The sequence below is a fragment of the Chanodichthys erythropterus genome, chromosome 24, assembly GCF_024489055.1.
Source record: "Chanodichthys erythropterus isolate Z2021 chromosome 24, ASM2448905v1, whole genome shotgun sequence".
Lineage (NCBI taxonomy): Eukaryota > Metazoa > Chordata > Actinopteri > Cypriniformes > Xenocyprididae > Chanodichthys > Chanodichthys erythropterus.
Window position 1 is genome coordinate 28,033,124 of NC_090244.1, and position 18,295 is coordinate 28,051,418.

Genomic DNA, 18,295 nt, shown 5'->3' on the forward strand with positions numbered 1-18,295 from the left:
ATAAAACTAAAATTCCCTGTAGGAAATAAATGTCTTCCTCCAGGGGGCGCATTCTGCCTTGTTTTTATTATTATTATTTTTATTTTTTTGAAGATACATTTGCTCTATAAATTATAAAGAAATTTAAATGTTATTTTCAGAAATATTTTCTGACATAAAATGTAAATTCAACACAAGAAATCTCGATACAATTACTTAAAATAAATATTTTCCAGTAATCACAAACGATTGTGATTGGCCCATCCTAAAACAACGCTGAGATAAACAACACTTACTAGGTGACATCAACATATTATGAATTACAGCAACAGCGTTCAACATGATTTACACCTGCATAATACCAGCAATAAACTTATAGTTGTTTGATTAAGTTTAAATATTAAAATACTCAGGTCCGGGCCTCTGAATCCCGCCCATTTCTGAAGTCCCTGTTTAATGCTAATTCCCTCTCTTATCTTCCTTTCATCTAATGATGATGAAGTGTATGTAGTCTACGTGGCCAGTGTCAGACTCGATCGGTGTGCTGTTTTAATACCGTAATTCCGCACTACTTCCACAGAGAACTGACGAATCCTACTACAGTGTGCAGGATTTAGCTTATGAATATTAATAAGCCAGACTAGGACTTTCAGGAAGCCTGCGAGTGACGTCAGCGTATGCTGATTAATATTCATGAACACCTTCTTCGCCGTAGTAGGTTTCGTAATTTCGCTCAGCGAAGATGGCGGCGTGTAGACGTGTGCAGCGGCTGCTGCTGCTGTTGATATTCATCTCCGGCTCGATTTGTTCTGCTCGTGGAACCAAATCAGTTCACGGAGACAGTGATAATCCCGCAGACAATAGCGAAAGAGGTAAAAATCCAGCGGGAGAAGCGAAAGCAATGGCGTTGGAGGGGGCCTCGTCGGTTCGTCGCAGCGGCGGCTGGAAGCTCGCAGAGGAGGCGGCCTGTCGGGAGGACGTGAGCCGGATCTGCCCCAAACACTCCTGGAACAACAACCTGGCCGTGCTGGAGTGCCTGCAGGACCGAAAAGACGTAAGAAAACCAAGCCGAGGCTGTTTTTATATGCAGCGTCTGCGATTTAAGCCACATACAGTGCAGAATCGACTGATCATCAGTCTACATAGTGCGTTATAACAACACACATCTGGACCTGCAGAGTCTTTGTGCGGTTTTGCGACATTCATAAGTTACAGATCATACAAATTATATAGATATTGACGTAAGCAGGGCTGACATGAGAATATATTTGGTAATATATATAGAAACCAGACATGGCAGGAAAAGGCCTCTGAATGTCACATACGTGCATGTTTTTTGGGGGGGTTGAAGGTTTCAAAAACTGGTTATCATGATTAATAGAGGGGGGAAGATGCGTTTCCTGTTTGTAGCCGTGCCTCAACCCGTTATAAGCTGCCTAGTACTCACCGATACGCCAAGTATGCGGTGTTTAGTCCGCTATGACGTCACGCGCTCTCTCAGATGTTTTTATGACGAATACCAATATTTAAAACGGGGTGGTAAAATATCTAATGCCAGCAAATTATGAGTGGAATGACTTCTGTTAAAGTTGGCATGAAATGAACATTTACCTAATTTATTTCGTAAATGAAAATCAATGTATTTCAAATGTTTGATCCTTTACGCATAATTTAAAAAAGACAGTGTAATATTTAATAACTTGTCTGTCGTTTTCACCGTAAGATCTTCGCTCTGGTGACGTATGCTGGACTTCTCCAATCATTTAATGCCCTTAAACACCGCCCTTCCATGACAGCCACGCCCACATTTCAACATCCAATCAACAACCGAACTGATGCATTGAAGCAAGTCCCCGCCCTACTTTTTCTTCTTTTTGCATAATGCATTACACTCGCATTTACGTCACAATACCGAAAAAACGATCCGTCGCCTTGTATGTTTCATGGCGACTTTCGATGGCCGCTGTTATCACCGATACCGATAATCACAAAATGACCGATATTTCGCCAATCGTTTGCCAGTGTACTATTTGATTAGATTCTAGTCTGAGCCTCTTTGCATCATGCACACTCTCTTCCCAGGAAAATGCACTGTCACCTGTTAGCAGAGTCTGTAGGTTGAAACATCTTAACTCTTTCTTCACAGTATTTGCGGATGTTCAAGTTACATGAGATATACTGCCTTTCTGCTGCAGAGACCTGGTGCTTTTGTTGTTAGACTTGACTGACTGGTTGTGCGCTGTTTTAGGGACTTAATTTGTAGAGAGTTCATTTAACAAATAGATTTGTGAATACTGCCATTTGTGGATCAAAGATTAGACATTGGTGAAACAGCACTGACTTTTGAATCAATAAAACCGTTGCAATCATTGCATGATCACAAACGTGGGAGCAATAAGATCCTTTTATAATAATGCTTCTGAAGTGTCCTATTCATTGGGAGTGTTTGGTCAGATCAGGGTTTGTGTAATGTGAGTCGTGTAGTTAGTTCTTAGTTACTGATTACACAAACAACACTTTCACTCCTAAGAACATTTGTTGATTGACTCTTAACTGGCAGAACTGGGTATCCTCTTACTTGTGTTGATTGTGGGATTGGTGTTGGTTCTGGTTTCGTATTGGATTGTGCAGCCAGTGCCTGTTGTTGGTGGGTCTGTAGGGGCTTTCGCACCGGGTCGTATAGGAACTAGCCACCAAGGCAGTCCTCTTAAGAGCTCAGTTGGAACTGAAGTGACGTAAGCCGCCACTTACTTCCTGCCACTCTGGTTATTGTGTGGGACTTTTATTTTGACAGTGCTGAGAATGGCTTAGCCAGAGTCCGAGCACATGGCGCTCATTCTCTGTCTTCGTTAGATTACGATCTGTTTAACAATCCTATCTCATTCGTTATTAGAGAGAACTGTTAAACAAAGAATGTAAACAGTGTTGCTAGCTGAGCAGAAATACACAATCATGTTTCGCTTGATCCCCTCAAAGTGACGTGGTATTTAACTCCTTAGCGGCGTAAAGGTTGAGAAGAGCCCGGACATTAACGTCGGTCTGTCTATAGCTGCTTTTCATGTTCGTGGGGTAAATATATAGGTTATAAACTGTGTTTGCACAGCTTTTTAAAAACGGAGGGTTTCAGTGTTTCGCATGCGTTCAGCATTCTTTTATGCCACTGGTAGTTCCTGTTGTGCTGGGTTAGACCCTACTCTGAAATAGGAGCTAATTTAGTCCCCCCAAAAGGCTTTTCCTAGAACTAAAAATGTTCCCAGTTCCTGTGGTGCGAACACAACAAAAAGTGGGTACTTCCGCCCATTTATAGGTAATTAGCAAATACTTCCTTCGGTGCAAAAGCCCCTTATGGCTGTACATCAAATTATTGCAAGTTATTTCTTTGGCTGTTCATCACATTGCAGGACCAGTTATTTCTCAGCTGTTCATCACATTGCAGGACCAGTTATTTCTCAGCTGTTCATCACATTGCAGGACCAGTTATTTCTCAGCTGTTCATCACATTGCAGGACCAGTTATTTCTCAGCTGTTCATCACATTGCAGGACCAGTTATTTCTCAGCTGTTCATCACATTGCAGGACCAGTTATTTCTCAGCTGTTCATCACATTGCAGGACCAGTTATTTCTCAGCTGTTCATCACATTGCAGGACCAGTTATTTCTCAGCTGTTCATCACATTGCAGGACCAGTTATTTCTCAGCTGTTCATCACATTGCAGGACCAGTTATTTCTCAGCTGTTCATCACATTGCAGTACCAGTTATTTCTCAGCTGTTCATCACATTGCAGGACCAGTTATTTCTCAGCTGTTCATCACATTGCAGGACCAGTTATTTCTCAGCTGTTCATCACATTGCAGGACCAGTTATTTCTCAGCTGTTCATCACATTGCAGGACCAGTTATTTCTCAGCTGTTCATCACATTGCAGGACCAGTTATTTCTCAGCTGTTCATCACATTGCAGGACCAGTTATTTCTCAGCTGTTCATCACATTGCAGGACCAGTTATTTCTCAGCTGTTCATCACATTGCAGGACCAGTTATTTCTCAGCTGTTCATCACATTGCAGGACCAGTTATTTCTCAGCTGTTCATCACATTGCAGGACAGGTTATTTCTCAGCTGTTCATCACATTGCAGGACCGGTTATTTCTCAGCTGTTCATCACATTGCAGGACCGGTTATTTCTCAGCTGTTCATCACATTGCAGGACCGGTTATTTCTTAGCTGTTCATCACATTGCAGGACAGGTTATTTCTCAGCTGTTCATCACATTGCAGGACCGGTTATTTCTCAGCTGTTCATCACATTGCAGGACAGGTTATTTCTCAGCTGTTCATCACATTGCAGGACCGGTTATTTCTCAGCTGTTCATCACATTGCAGGACCGGTTATTTCTCAGCTGTTCATCACATTGCAGGACCGGTTATTTCTCAGCTGTTCATCACATTGCAGGACCGGTTATTTCTCAGCTGTTCATCACATTGCAGGACCAGTTATTTCTCAGCTGTTCATCACATTGCAGGACCGGTTATTTCTCAGCTGTTCATCACATTGCAGGACCGGTTATTTCTCAGCTGTTCATCACATTGCAGGACCGGTTATTTCTCAGCTGTTCATCACATTGCAGGACAGGTTATTTCTCAGCTGTTCATCACATTGCAGGACCGGTTATTTCTCAGCTGTTCATCACATTGCAGGACAGGTTATTTCTCAGCTGTTCATCACATTGCAGGACCGGTTATTTCTCAGCTGTTCATCACATTGCAGGACCGGTTATTTCTCAGCTGTTCATCACATTGCAGGACCAGTTATTTCTCAGCTGTTCATCACATTGCAGGACCGGTTATTTCTCAGCTGTTCATCACATTGCAGGACCGGTTATTTCTCAGCTGTTCATCACATTGCAGGACCAGTTATTTCTTAGCTGTTCATCACATTGCAGGACCAGTTATTTCTCAGCTGTTCATCACATTGCAGGACCAGTTATTTCTCAGCTGTTCATCACATTGCAGGACCAGTTATTTCTTAGCTGTTCATCACATTGCAGGACCAGTTATTTCTCAGCTGTTCATCACATTGCAGGACCAGTTATTTCTCAGCTGTTCATCACATTGCAGGACCAGTTATTTCTCAGCTGTTCATCACATTGCAGGACCGGTTATTTCTCAGCTGTTCATCACATTGCAGGACCGGTTATTTCTCAGCTGTTCATCACATTGCAGGACCGGTTATTTCTCAGCTGTTCATCACATTGCAGGACCGGTTATTTCTCAGCTGTTCATCACATTGCAGGACCGGTTATTTCTCAGCTGTTCATCACATTGCAGGACCGGTTATTTCTCAGCTGTTCATCACATTGCAGGACCGGTTATTTCTCAGCTGTTCATCACATTGCAGGACCGGTTATTTCTCAGCTGTTCATCACATTGCAGGACCGGTTATTTCTCAGCTGTTCATCACATTGCAGGACCGGTTATTTCTCAGCTGTTCATCACATTGCAGGACCAGTTATTTCTTAGCTGTTCATCACATTGCAGGACCAGTTATTTCTCAGCTGTTCATCACATTGCAGGACCAGTTATTTCTTAGCTGTTCATCACATTGCAGGACCAGTTATTTCTCAGCTGTTCATCACATTGCAGGTTATTTCTCAGCTGTTCATCACATTGCAGGACCGGTTATTTCTCAGCTGTTCATCACATTGCAGGACCGGTTATTTCTCAGCTGTTCATCACATTGCAGGACCGGTTATTTCTCAGCTGTTCATCACATTGCAGGACCGGTTATTTCTCAGCTGTTCATCACATTGCAGGACCGGTTATTTCTCAGCTGTTCATCACATTGCAGGACCGGTTATTTCTCAGCTGTTCATCACATTGCAGGACCGGTTATTTCTCAGCTGTTCATCACATTGCAGGACCGGTTATTTCTCAGCTGTTCATCACATTGCAGGACCGGTTATTTCTCAGCTGTTCATCACATTGCAGGACCGGTTATTTCTCAGCTGTTCATCACATTGCAGGACCGGTTATTTCTCAGCTGTTCATCACATTGCAGGACCGGTTATTTCTCAGCTGTTCATCACATTGCAGGACCGGTTATTTCTCAGCTGTTCATCACATTGCAGGACCGGTTATTTCTCAGCTGTTCATCACATTGCAGGACCAGTTATTTCTCAGCTGTTCATCACATTGCAGGACCAGTTATTTCTCAGCTGTTCATCACATTGCAGGACCAGTTATTTCTCAGCTGTTCATCACATTGCAGGACCAGTTATTTCTCAGCTGTTCATCACATTGCAGGACCAGTTATTTCTCAGCTGTTCATCACATTGCAGGACCAGTTATTTCTCAGCTGTTCATCACATTGCAGGACAAGTTATTTCTCAGCTGTTCATCACATTGCAGGACAAGTTATTTCTCAGCTGTTCATCACATTGCAGGACAGGTTATTTCTCAGCTGTTCATCACATTACAGGTTATTTCTTAGCTGTTCATCACATTGCAGGACCGGTTATTTCTCAGCTGTTCATCACATTGCAGGTTATTTCTCAGCTGTTCATCACATTGCAGGACCAGTTATTTCTCAGCTGTTCATCACATTGCAGGTTATTTCTCAGCTGTTCATCACATTGCAGGACCAGTTATTTCTCAGCTGTTCATCACATTGCAGGACAGGTTATTTCTCAGCTGTTCATCACATTACAGGTTATTTCTTGGCTGTTCATTGTTGTCATGGTAGGTTATTTTGGGTCGCTACTTTGATCTAGCTCATGTTCTTTCTGTTTTTCATTTTATTGCCGAATGATTGCATGTCATAAAGATATCAGGGAGTTTACTATGTCTTCATAACTGAATCGAGACTTTCTCTTCTTATAGAAAATACACTGTCAGTGCACATTCTTGCAGTAAAGCCAATTATTTAGCTCTACAATGTTCCTCATTGTTTCTTATAAATAAAATAAAGACTGAATGGAGACAGTTTGTTTACCTCCATTATTTATAATCTGCCGGAGGCAAAAGGCCCTGGTGGCTTTTTAAAAATGCTGCTTTCTAAAATAAAAGCCTGACACAGCTGGAGGAAAGATCTTGTCGCCAGACCATTCATATGATGTTGAGGGGACAACGGTCAAGATTGTGTCCTCTAACAGTGATTTTCTGGTCTGTAAGCAGTATGTGTTGTTTCCTGATATCTTGTCGTGATCATACAGGGTTATAAACATTGTTTTGTTTTCACTTGAATTAGATATGGCAAATGCAGCATTATTACACAGAGAAGCTCTGTATTTGAGTTTCTTTAAATCCTTTTAGCATTGATAAACCCCGTTGCAACAATCAAGGGCTAAGATGCTCTCAGCACAGACTGGGGTCAAAGCAGGTTTCTCTGTCTTTAATTGGATTTAGATGCTGTTTTTAGTAACATTGTGACACTTATCAAGGCTTCACCCCATGGGAATCAAGAATTACATGCTTGATATTTGCAGCAGGCCGTTAACAGCTGTCCTGTGCTATGTCGAGGACGCTCTCTGTCTGGGCTTGTTCTCAGCTGTTCAAATAAAGATCAGTATCAAGTCATCATGGTTAGGGAGACCCTACTGTTATGTTGATCACTTTTTGGCTCTCAGTGCTGTTGACATTTCGCATCACAAAGAGCAATTTTATTAGCGGAGGAATAAAAGGTAATTAAAATGCCTTTAAGCTGCCATTGATGACATAGTTTCTCTGTTTCTATAGATTTTGAACTTCTCTTTAATTCTTCACGTTGCTGCGTTATTTCAGATTCGTCAAATAGCTTTCATTTTTTAAAAATATTTTTCTCATTCTTCAGCAATTGCAGTGACTCTGGCATGAACAAGGACAGTATTTTGCAACATGACAGCTGACTAAGCATTTACGTTTGACTAATGTGTGAGGGATTATGACAAACATTGCTGTAAAGCTTAACTTTTTGTTTCCTTCTGTGAATGGCACGAGGAAGAGAGTCATAATGGTACAAAACTGAAAGTTGTATGTTTATTTGAGATGCAAATGACCAGCGTGTTGGTCATATTTTAGTATGTTGGTCTTCAACAGTGTGCTTTTGTTCATTGAGAGTCACAGTATTTACACATACATTTGAGTCTCCAGGAGAAAGTGAAATAATGCTGCTATGGCCCATATAATGTACATCCACCAGTTTGCAATGTGGGTTTTGGTAGGCTAAAAAAGCAAAAGTTTTATTATTACTTTATCGATGTATGTTGATTTTATTTCACTATATTGTTTAATCTTTCTAAATCTAAAGTTAATAAGAGCCTAAAGTGTAATTTAAGTTGAAATGTTTAATTGTTTAAAAATGTTTAACTTTTATCAGCAGTTTTATATGGTCCTACACTTATCCTTTGACTCAGTCAGATTATCACATGTCAAATATTAGCAGTCCACACAGGATGTGCAACAGGAAGAGTGCGAGGCCTGAGTCGTTATCTGTTTGCATCTAGTTTTAATTTGCACCTCTCCTCTCCCCGGGGTCACAAATCAACGCAAATACACTTTGTAAGCCTTAAAGTAAATACAGCACTAGCAACAGTCAATACTTGAGACACTACTTACTTAGGATGGGCCATAACATTAGATGAGTTGTCCAACAACTGCAACTACTGTTTTTCTTCTTCTTTTTTTTAACTTTGATATTAAGCGTAGCTTTAGCTTAGTTTGCATGGTAAAACTTTCTGTTCTTGAGTCTTTAAATTGAACCCCTTTGAAGCACTAGTGCACATGCTGTTCTTGAATCATTTGGAGTGTATGCATGGTTTTGGTCTCTTTTGAAAGGTATGTGTCCCGCGAGCGATACAGTGGAACGCTAGCAGGTTAAACTCTCCTACTTTGAACAATCTATAACAAGTGTTAAGACAGTGTGAAGTTAAAAGCAGTTTTAAAAACGCACTTCGAGACACTGCATTTGGTTATATAGCTGTGCTCCTCCGACCTGTTTGTGAACGCAAGAAATATGTTTAAAATGCCCTTAAATGGTCAGGGTCAGGTGAACCAGAAACCAGCCTAATTATTCAGGCCTTGAAAATCTTGAATCTTGAAAATCATGTACTCTTGCACATTACTTTTGTCTGTGAACACTTGTAATTTATTATTATTTTTTTTTTTAAATCTCTCTTTAGGACACGGAGATCGGTGCAGACTGCAATCATGTAAGTCTTTACACACTACTTCTGTTGCTTTTCTTCCTGGACATTGAACTGACAAACAAACATTGAACCATATAAAAGAATTTGTTTTGGATTTGGTTTTGCTTGGTTTTGTTTGAATTTATTTATTTTTATTTATTTATTTTTGGGGGGGAGGGGGGATTTGTTTTTTTTTGTTTTTTTTTTTGTGTGTGTGTGGTTTGTTTTAACAGAACAAACTTTTTTTTTTAAGTTAGCCTAATGACTCATTGATAAAGTTTATTATTTTAAGTTATTAAAGGATTTGTTCACGTTCAAATAAAAATTAGCCCAAGCTTTACTCACCCTCAAGCCATCCTATCTGTATATAACTTTCTTCTTTCTGATGAGCACCATCAGAGTTATATTAATAAATATCCTAACGGATCCAAGCTTTATAATGATAGTGAACGGGATCAGTGAGTATGAACTGAAGAAAGTGTCTCAATCCACATCCATCCATCATAAACGTACTCCACACAGCTCCAGGGGGTTAATGAAGGCCTTCTGAAGCAAAGTGATTCAATTGTGTAAAAAAATATCCATATTTAACAAGTTATGAAGTGAAATATCTAGCTTCCGCCAGACCGCCTTCCGTATTCAACTTATAAAGAAAGTGTAAAACTCTCTCAGTTCAAAAAGGTTATGCTACGTCCTACTTCGTCAGTTATGCTTTCTTAATAAGTTGAATGCTGAAGGCGGTCTGGCGGAAGCTAGATATTTTAACTGGTTAAATATGGATATTTACATTGCTTCGCTTCAGAAGGACTTTCTTATTTCCTGGAGCCATGTGGAGTACGTTTATGATGGATGGATGCACTTTCTTCAGCTTCATACTCGTTGATCCCATTCACTATCATTATAAAGCTTGGATGCATCAGGATATTTATTAATATACAGGGTTCCCATGCCCCTTGAAAGTACTTGGATTTCGGACACATGAATTCAAGGCCTGGAAAGTACTTGAAAACAAGTATTGGTCCTTGAAAGTGCTTGAATTAAATTTGAAATAAATTTTGTGAATTTACAGGTGCTGGACATATAATTAGAATATCATCAAAAAGTTGGTTTATTTCACTAATTCCATTCTGAAAGTGAAACTTGTATATTATATTCATTCATTACACACAGACTGATATATTTCAAATGTTTTTCTTTTAATTTTGATGATTATAACTGACAACTAAGGAAAATCACAAAAGACAAGAACATGAAAAGTATGTACAGCACTCAGTACTTAGTTGGGGCTCCTTTTGCCTGAATTACTGCAGCAATGCGGCGTGGCATGGAGTCCATCAGTCTGTGGCACTGCTCAGGTGATATGAGAGCCCTGCTCTGATAGTGGCCTTCAGCTCTTCTGCATTGTTGGGTCTGGCATATCACATCTTCCTCTTCACAATACCCTATAGATTTTCTATGGGGTTAAGGTCAGGTGAGTTTGCTGGCCAATTAAGAACAGGGATACCATGGTCCTTAAACCAGGTACTGGAAGCTTTGGCACTGTGTGCAGGTGCCAAGTCCTGTTGGAAAATGAAATCTGCATCTCCATAAAGTTGGTCAGCAGCAGGAAGCATTAAGTGCTCTAAAACTTCCTGGTATACGGCTGCATTGACCTTGGACCTCAGAAAACACAGTGGACCAACACCAGCAGATGACATGGCAAACCATCACTGATTGTGGAAACTTTACACTGGACCTCAAGCAACGTGGATTGTGTGCCTCTACTCTCTTCCTCCAGACTCTGGGACCCTGATTTCCAAAGGAAATGCTAAATTTACTTTCATCAGAGAACATAACTTTGGACCACTCAGCAGCAGTCCGGTCCTTTTTGTCTTTAGACGCTTCTGACACTGTCTGTTGCTCGAGTGGCTTGACACAAGGAATGCGACAGTTGAAACCCATGTCTTGCATACGTCTGTGTGTAGTGGTTCTTGAAGCACTGACTCCAGCTGCAGTCCACTCTTTGTGAATCTCTCCCACATTTTTGAATGGGTTTTGTTTCACAATCCTCTCCAGGGTGCGGTTATCCCTATTGCTTGTACACTTTTTTTCTACCAGATCTTTTCCTTCCCTTCGCCTCTCTATTAATGTGCTTGGACACAGAGCTCTGTGAACAGACAGCCTCTTTTGCAATGACCTTTTGTGTCTTTCCCTCCTTGTGCAAGGTGTCAATGGTCGTCTTTTGGACAACTGTCAAGTCAGCAGTCTTCCCCATGATTGTGTAGCCTACAGAACTAGACTGAGAGTCCATTTAAAGGCCTTTGCAGGTGTTTTGAGCTAATTAGCTGATTAGAGTGTGGCACCAGGTGTCTTCAGTATTGAACCTTTTCACAATATTCTAATTTTCTGAGATATTGAATTTGGGATTTTCCTTAGTTGTCAGTTATAATCATCAAAATTCAAATAAATAAACATTTGAGATATATCAGTCTGTGTGTAATGAAAGAGTATAATATACAACTTTCACTTTTTGAATGGAATTAGTGAAATAAACCAACTTTTTGATGATATTCTAATAATATGACCAGCAACTATATTATAAGACGCCCCTCTTAGTCCTAGTATATTTGTTTTGGAATATTATTTTACAATCAGTTTCTGAGTGTTTTCCATTGCGGTACTTCCTCTTGCTTATTATTAGGCGGGGTTTGGACATTTGAGCTGTGACACTTGCTGTGTCCGAAATAAAAAAAAATGTATAGGTGTGTGCGATTTTGATCATGGATGATTAAAAGGGTTCCACGATCTGCTTTTGAAGAAATATTGTTGTATCGTGCTATAGTGCTTTCTGTCAGTTGCAGTCCTGGTGCGTCTGTCTCAAAATACTGTGTAGTACAAAGTGACATACATTCAAATCACATGTTAACACAGCAGGAGAGTTCTACTCACAGAACACTGCAGTTATTCACAAAAGTTTATTATTTGCATGAGTTTTAAAGCCTTGCCATTTAAACATTTTATCTGCGTGCTGATCTGACACCTGCTTTTCTGAACAATACACCCGAAGTGTGCACACTCTAAAAGCCTGTCAAACACTGCATTTGCTGGACAAAGTTGTCATTCTCATCTTATTCTGCTAATACAAAATACACACAAGATTTACACCATTGGTTAAGTGTAAAGTTAAAGTAAGCAGTTGAGAGAGAATCGAATGCATGTCAATATATTAAATGCGAGCAAGAGCCTTAAAAGGACAGACAACAAATGCTGCGACTTGTCTTTAAAGGGGTAGTTCAACCAAAAATGAAAATTCTGTCTTTATTTACTCACTTTAAAGTTGTTCCAAATCTGTATTAATTTCTGTCTTGTGCTGAACACAATAGATCATATTTTGAAGAACGTGGGTTACCAAACACTTGCTAGTACCCATTGACATCCATAGTATTTTCTTTCCTACTATGGAACTCACTGGGGACCAGCTGTTTGGTTACCCACTTTCTTCAAAAAAAACTTGTATGTTCAACAGAAGAAATGTATTCAGGTTTTAAACAACTTCTATGGTGGGTAAATAATGACACAATTTCCTTTTCTTTTTTCCTCCAATTTCTTTAATACAGTAGCTTTAACATGAAACTTTGATATATAATTTGTGATATATAATTTGCAATTCTTTTTTTTTTTCTTTTTTCAGAATTGCTCATTTATATCTCTCAATTCTGACTTTTTTTCTATATATATTCTGACTTTAAGCAACAAATACGATCCATATAATCCTTTTTTTTCACTCCATTGCAAAATGTATCTTTATAATATTCTCTCTATATTATAATGTTTTTACTCAAGAAATGATTCATAAAAAATGAAAACCAGTATGGAAAACTAGTATGGAATAATTGTTAACATTAGGGATAAGAAAGCTGCAAACAGTTTTGATATATATTTCCAAAATGAATGTACAAATGATTCTGTACCTCTTCTGAGTTAAAATGGATGCAAATGCAATAGGAGGATTAAAATGTTAAGTATTGTAAGAGGTCTTTCATGACGCTCCGTATGTGATGTGAATTTGATAGGTGCTTGATTATAAAATAGATGGTGCTTTAAAAAGTCCTTGAATCTGGTGTTCATGAAAGAGTGGGAACCCTGGATATAATTCAGATTGTGTTCATCAGATAGAAAGTCATATACGCCTAGGATGGCTTGAGGGTGAGTAAAGCTTGGGGTCATTTTAATTTTAAAGTGAACTAATCCTTTAATAATATAATTACAAGTAATACAATGAATATTAAATAACAAAAATATAAAAAAAATTTTTAGTGCTGTTATTGCTCATGGTAAAAAAGGATTGAAAGTAATTCAATACTGTAATATTAAGATGTGTGGCAATTAAAACATGTCCCCTTTCTTTTAGCTGCTGTGGAACTACAAGCTGAATCTGACAACTGATCCAAAGTTTGAGTCTGTGGCCATTGAGGTGTGCAAGACGACCATCAATGGGGTGAGTTATACAAGCAAGTGGCAAAGAAAAACTTTTATCACAAACTCTACCACAAAGTCATTATGAACCTTTTTTTTTTTTTAAATCGTTTTTCGTCCCAAGATTAAGGAGTGTGCCGCTGAGGAACGTGGGAAGGGTTACCTGGTGTCGTGTTTAGTCGATCACCGCACCAATATCTCAGAGTACCAGTGTAACCAGTACATCACCAAGATGACCAGTATAGTGTTCAGCGATTACCGGCTGATCTGCGGCTTCATGGACAAGTGCAAGGAGGACATCAACAAACTGCACTGTGGAAGCGTCAACACAGGAGAGAAGGTAAACAAAGATGCACTGTGGGTAACTTAAAGCTGCAGAATGAACAAAAGCTTTAATAGTAAGGGTGTAACCCGTTTTTTAAACCAGTACTTCCTCTTTGAATCTCTCTGATAACAAAACGGCAGCAGTATTGATAGCATCTCTGCAAGTTTTTGTTACATTAAGTGTCAAATACAGAACTTAACAAACACTTACATTCCAAGATTACGAACACATTCTTTTTACAGATTAAAATGTTATACATCTGTGCAACTGTTCTTTAAACTTGTTTTTTAACATGCTTCATAAAACAGTTCCGCCACAAATTAACACTTTTAACACTCAATTTAAATTGAACTAAAATGTAATAAATTTAATTACGCTGTTAAAAGTAGCTAATCTTTAGTGAATCAAAATTAATATCCATTTTTCATACGGTACATTATAATGTTGTGATGCTTAAATTCTCTTGCAGCATTTAAAACGATGGATTTTAGTTTTTAGTGTTTATTTATAATAGAATTTTAATATAGGTCATTTACTGGTTATGTTAGTTAAATCATGCCAGAATGTTAGTTCGGATTGGTCTCCACGTCAGAAATATCAGATTCAGCCACGGATGCTGAATCCTTGCCAGAAGATATGTCTTCTATCAGCCTGAGAGTTTGACTGAGAAAGCTAGAGAACAGCAGAAGCATGAGATGAAGTGACGATAATGAAAGAGCAGAGTTTATTGAATAATCTTAGTTGCATATGTTTCACTGCTCAGAGTCTGTCTAGATCAGGAGTGTCCAAACCGTCCAAAGGAGGGCCACCGTCCTGCAGACTTTAGCTCCAACCCTAATTAAACACACCTTAACCAGCTATTCAAAGTCTAACTAGACATACTAGAAACTTACAGGCAGGTGTTTTGGAGCTGGTTGGAGCGAAACTCTGCAGGTCAGTGGCCCTCCAGGCCTGAGTCTGGACACACCTGGTCTAGATGTTATGCTACGCAATGCTTTGACTTGATCTGACCAGTACAACAGGTTGTTTGCACATGACGACACGAAATGCAGGCATCGAGGGAAGGAAGTGATTTTCTACATAGAGAAGCACTATGAAAGGCGTGTGTTTTTTTGTCATTTATGGTTGCTCTATTTAATCAAACTGAGAAACCAAATGGAGCTTTTATCATGTACCAAAAGTTGTTGCAAGAAATTAACTGAAAAATGCAGGAAAAGAGGTCGAGAGGAGCAGAGTCGGATAATGCTTGTGTGTGCAGTGACCACTTTGTCAAAAGTTAATACAACTTGCGTATGCAACCACAAAAAAAAAAAAAGTTTTGGTTGCTTTCATTTGTTTTCTGAAATAGAAGGATGTCTGTGTCTGGTTGCATAAAGCACCTAAAAAGCGTTAGTTCACCCAAAAATGAAAATTCTGTCATTAATTACTCACCCTCTTGTCGTTCCACACCCTTAAGACCTTCATTCATCTTCAGAACATAAATTAAGATATTTTTGATAAAATACGATGGCTCCGTGAGGCCTGCATTGCCAGCAATGCCCAGAAAGCTACTAAAGACATATTTAAAACAGTTCATGTGACTACAGTGGTTCAACCTTAATGTTATGAAGCGACGAGAATACTTTATTCTTTAGATATACTAGATATACTTTATTCTAACTTTATTCAACAATATCTAGAGATTGCAGATTTCAAAACACAAAACACTTTTTGAATCAGTGGTTCAGGGCATGTATCAAACTGCCGAAGTCATGTGATTTCAGTAAACGAGGCTAAACTTTCAATGGTTCACCACTGGGGGGTGTGATTTTGCCAGTTTGATACGCGCTCCGAACCACTGATTCGAAACAAAAGATTCGTACAGCTTCACGAAGCATCGCCCATCGCTAGATATTGTTGAATAAAGTTATTTTGTTTTGTTTTTTGTTTTTTTGGCTCACAAAGTATTCTCGTCGCTTTATAATATTAAGGTTGAACCACTGCAGTCACATGAACTGATTTAAATATGTCTTCTGTTTTCGGGCATTGAAAGTGTTAATTATTTTGCCGTCAATGGAGGCCTTACTGAGTCATCAGATTTCATCAAAAATATCTTAGTTTGTGTTCTGAAGATGAATGAAGGTCTTACGGGTGTGGAACGACATGAAGGTGAGAAATTAATGACAGAATTTTCATTTTAGGTTGAACTAACCCTTTAAGTGTAATTTTACCTTAAGTGTTACACAGAGTGTGCAGGTTCAGTCCAAGTCTTCTAACGAGACCTGATCGGCCGTTTTTATATGATAAATGTTTTAATTTAAGCGTTTAATTCACATAAACATTGATCAAATTACGTGTGTAGCATACCCTTTCTGTATTAACAAATAATGTGTCCATGGCAACAACAGAATTTTGTAACGGCAAAACCTGGGTCGCTGTTGTGAAACACTTAAACAGTTCTCTAAAGGGAAACAGTTAAGAGATAATATCAAGTCATGCCTTTAATCTCATACTTAAGGGAGAAACTTGACGTGCTTTACGCAACCCGGGCAATGGAGAAGTTGCTAAACATCTTGATGAGAGGCAAATATTCTAATTAAAGGGTTAGTTCACCCAAAAATTACATTTCTATCATTAATTACTCACCCTCATGTCGTTCCACACCCGTAAGACCTTCGTTCATCTTCAGAACACAAATTAAGATATTTTAGTTGAAATCCGATGGCTCAGTGAGGCCTCCATAGACAGCAATGACATTTCCTCTCTCAAGATCCATAAATTTACTAAAAACATATTTAAATCAGTTCATGTGAGTACAGTGATTCAATATTAATATTATAAAGCCACAAGAATATTTTTGTGCGCCAAAAAAACAAAATGAAGACTTTTCAACAATATCTAGTGATGGCCGATTTCAAAACTGCTTTACGAATCTTTTGTTTCGAATCAGTGGTTCGGAGCGCTAAAGTGATTTTAGTAAACAAGGCTTTGTTTACACGATCCGAACCACTGATTCGAAACAAAAAGATTCGTTAAGCTTCAAAAATTGGTTTTGTCTCATTTGACCAGCTGCCCCAAATTTAAACTCCACTTTAGTTCACCCAAAAATTAAAATTGTCATAATTTACACAACTTTGTCATCTCAAAGATATTTTTAATGAAACCTGAGAGATTTCTGTCCATCCATTGACAGTCCATTCACCCAAAACTCGCTTTAAAACAGTTCATAAAGACGTCATAACAATAATCTGTATGAATTGAGCGGGTTAATCCGAGTCTTCTGAATAGACACGGTCGCTTTATATGATGAGCAGATTTAATATAGAACGACATGAGGGTGAATGAATGACAATGGAAAATCTCAATGTGACACGTGGTCAGCTGTTTTGTTTAGGACAAATGTATGATTGTTACTGGAGCTGTCAACTGATTGGAAGGCATCAGTTCAATCAGCATCTGTTTTGAGATTCACAGCTGCAGTTCTAGAGATGCAGGCAAATGTTAGATCGCACGTGTCCTGTGGTTCTCTGTTCTGACATGCACATGCTCGTCCTCCACCCCTCAGGATATCCACTCTCAAGGAGAAGTGATCTCATGTCTGGAGAAAGGCCTGGTGAGTGAAGCTGAGGAGCAGCCGGGTCACTACACCATCAGAGAGGACTGTAAGAAGGCCATCATGCGCGTGGCCGAACTCTCTTCCGACGACTTCCACCTGGACCGCCACCTCTACTTCTCCTGCCGGGAAGACCGCGAGCGCTTCTGTGAAAACGTAAGCCACAATCCTGCCATGCTCACTCAAGCTATGTGGATTTCTGCATGCTAATGGTTTGCTTTGTTCATTTTTAGACTCTAGCCGGAGAGGGAAAGGTCTACAAATGTCTGTTCAACCACAAGTATGAGGAGAGCATGTCAGACAAAGTATGTTTGCTTTATTCGTTTACAAGTTGAGACCCGTGGCCCTGACCCAAACACCCTCAGCACAGTCTTCCTCTTCCTCTTCCTTCTTTATAAACACCTTTTAGCCAAAGATTCAGTAGTTTTACCCTTGACTCAGACCAGGGTTGCCATGTTAACTAAAACTATTAAAATTGTTTTCAGTGTTTGAAATAAAGTTGAAATAAAATACAGTTATAAAGCTATAATTATATAAAGCTATACAGAAATATAAAAGCTAATTCAAACATTAATAAATACAATAGTATATAATACTGAAATAACACTGACTCTTAAAATATTAAAATTGCTAGTTATTAGGGCTGTTGCAATAAACCAATGAGAAATTGATATTGTGTTAATACTACATATACAGTACAATTGTTAATAATTCAGCAGCATTATCTGCTTGACACTCCAATGCAGTAGATAGTGAAATTTCATCTTAATATATTTCATAAGTTT

General features: G+C 39.0%; 1 protein-coding gene across 4 annotated transcripts in view; it reads left to right on the top strand.

The window, feature by feature from the left end:
• The first annotated feature begins 712 nt into the window (after positions 1-712).
• Positions 713-18,295, top strand: part of glg1a (golgi glycoprotein 1a) — a 48,712-nt gene continuing 31,129 nt past the window's right edge. For all 4 annotated transcript variants that reach the window (XM_067379142.1, XM_067379145.1, XM_067379143.1 and 1 more), the window contains exons 1-6: positions 713-1,033; positions 9,133-9,162; positions 13,529-13,615; positions 13,718-13,933; positions 17,463-17,666; positions 17,744-17,815. In XM_067379142.1, coding sequence (XP_067235243.1) covers positions 722-1,033; positions 9,133-9,162; positions 13,529-13,615; positions 13,718-13,933; positions 17,463-17,666; positions 17,744-17,815 — 921 coding nt within the window. In that variant the 5' untranslated portion in view covers positions 713-721. The remainder of the gene's footprint in view (positions 1,034-9,132; positions 9,163-13,528; positions 13,616-13,717; positions 13,934-17,462; positions 17,667-17,743; positions 17,816-18,295) is intronic.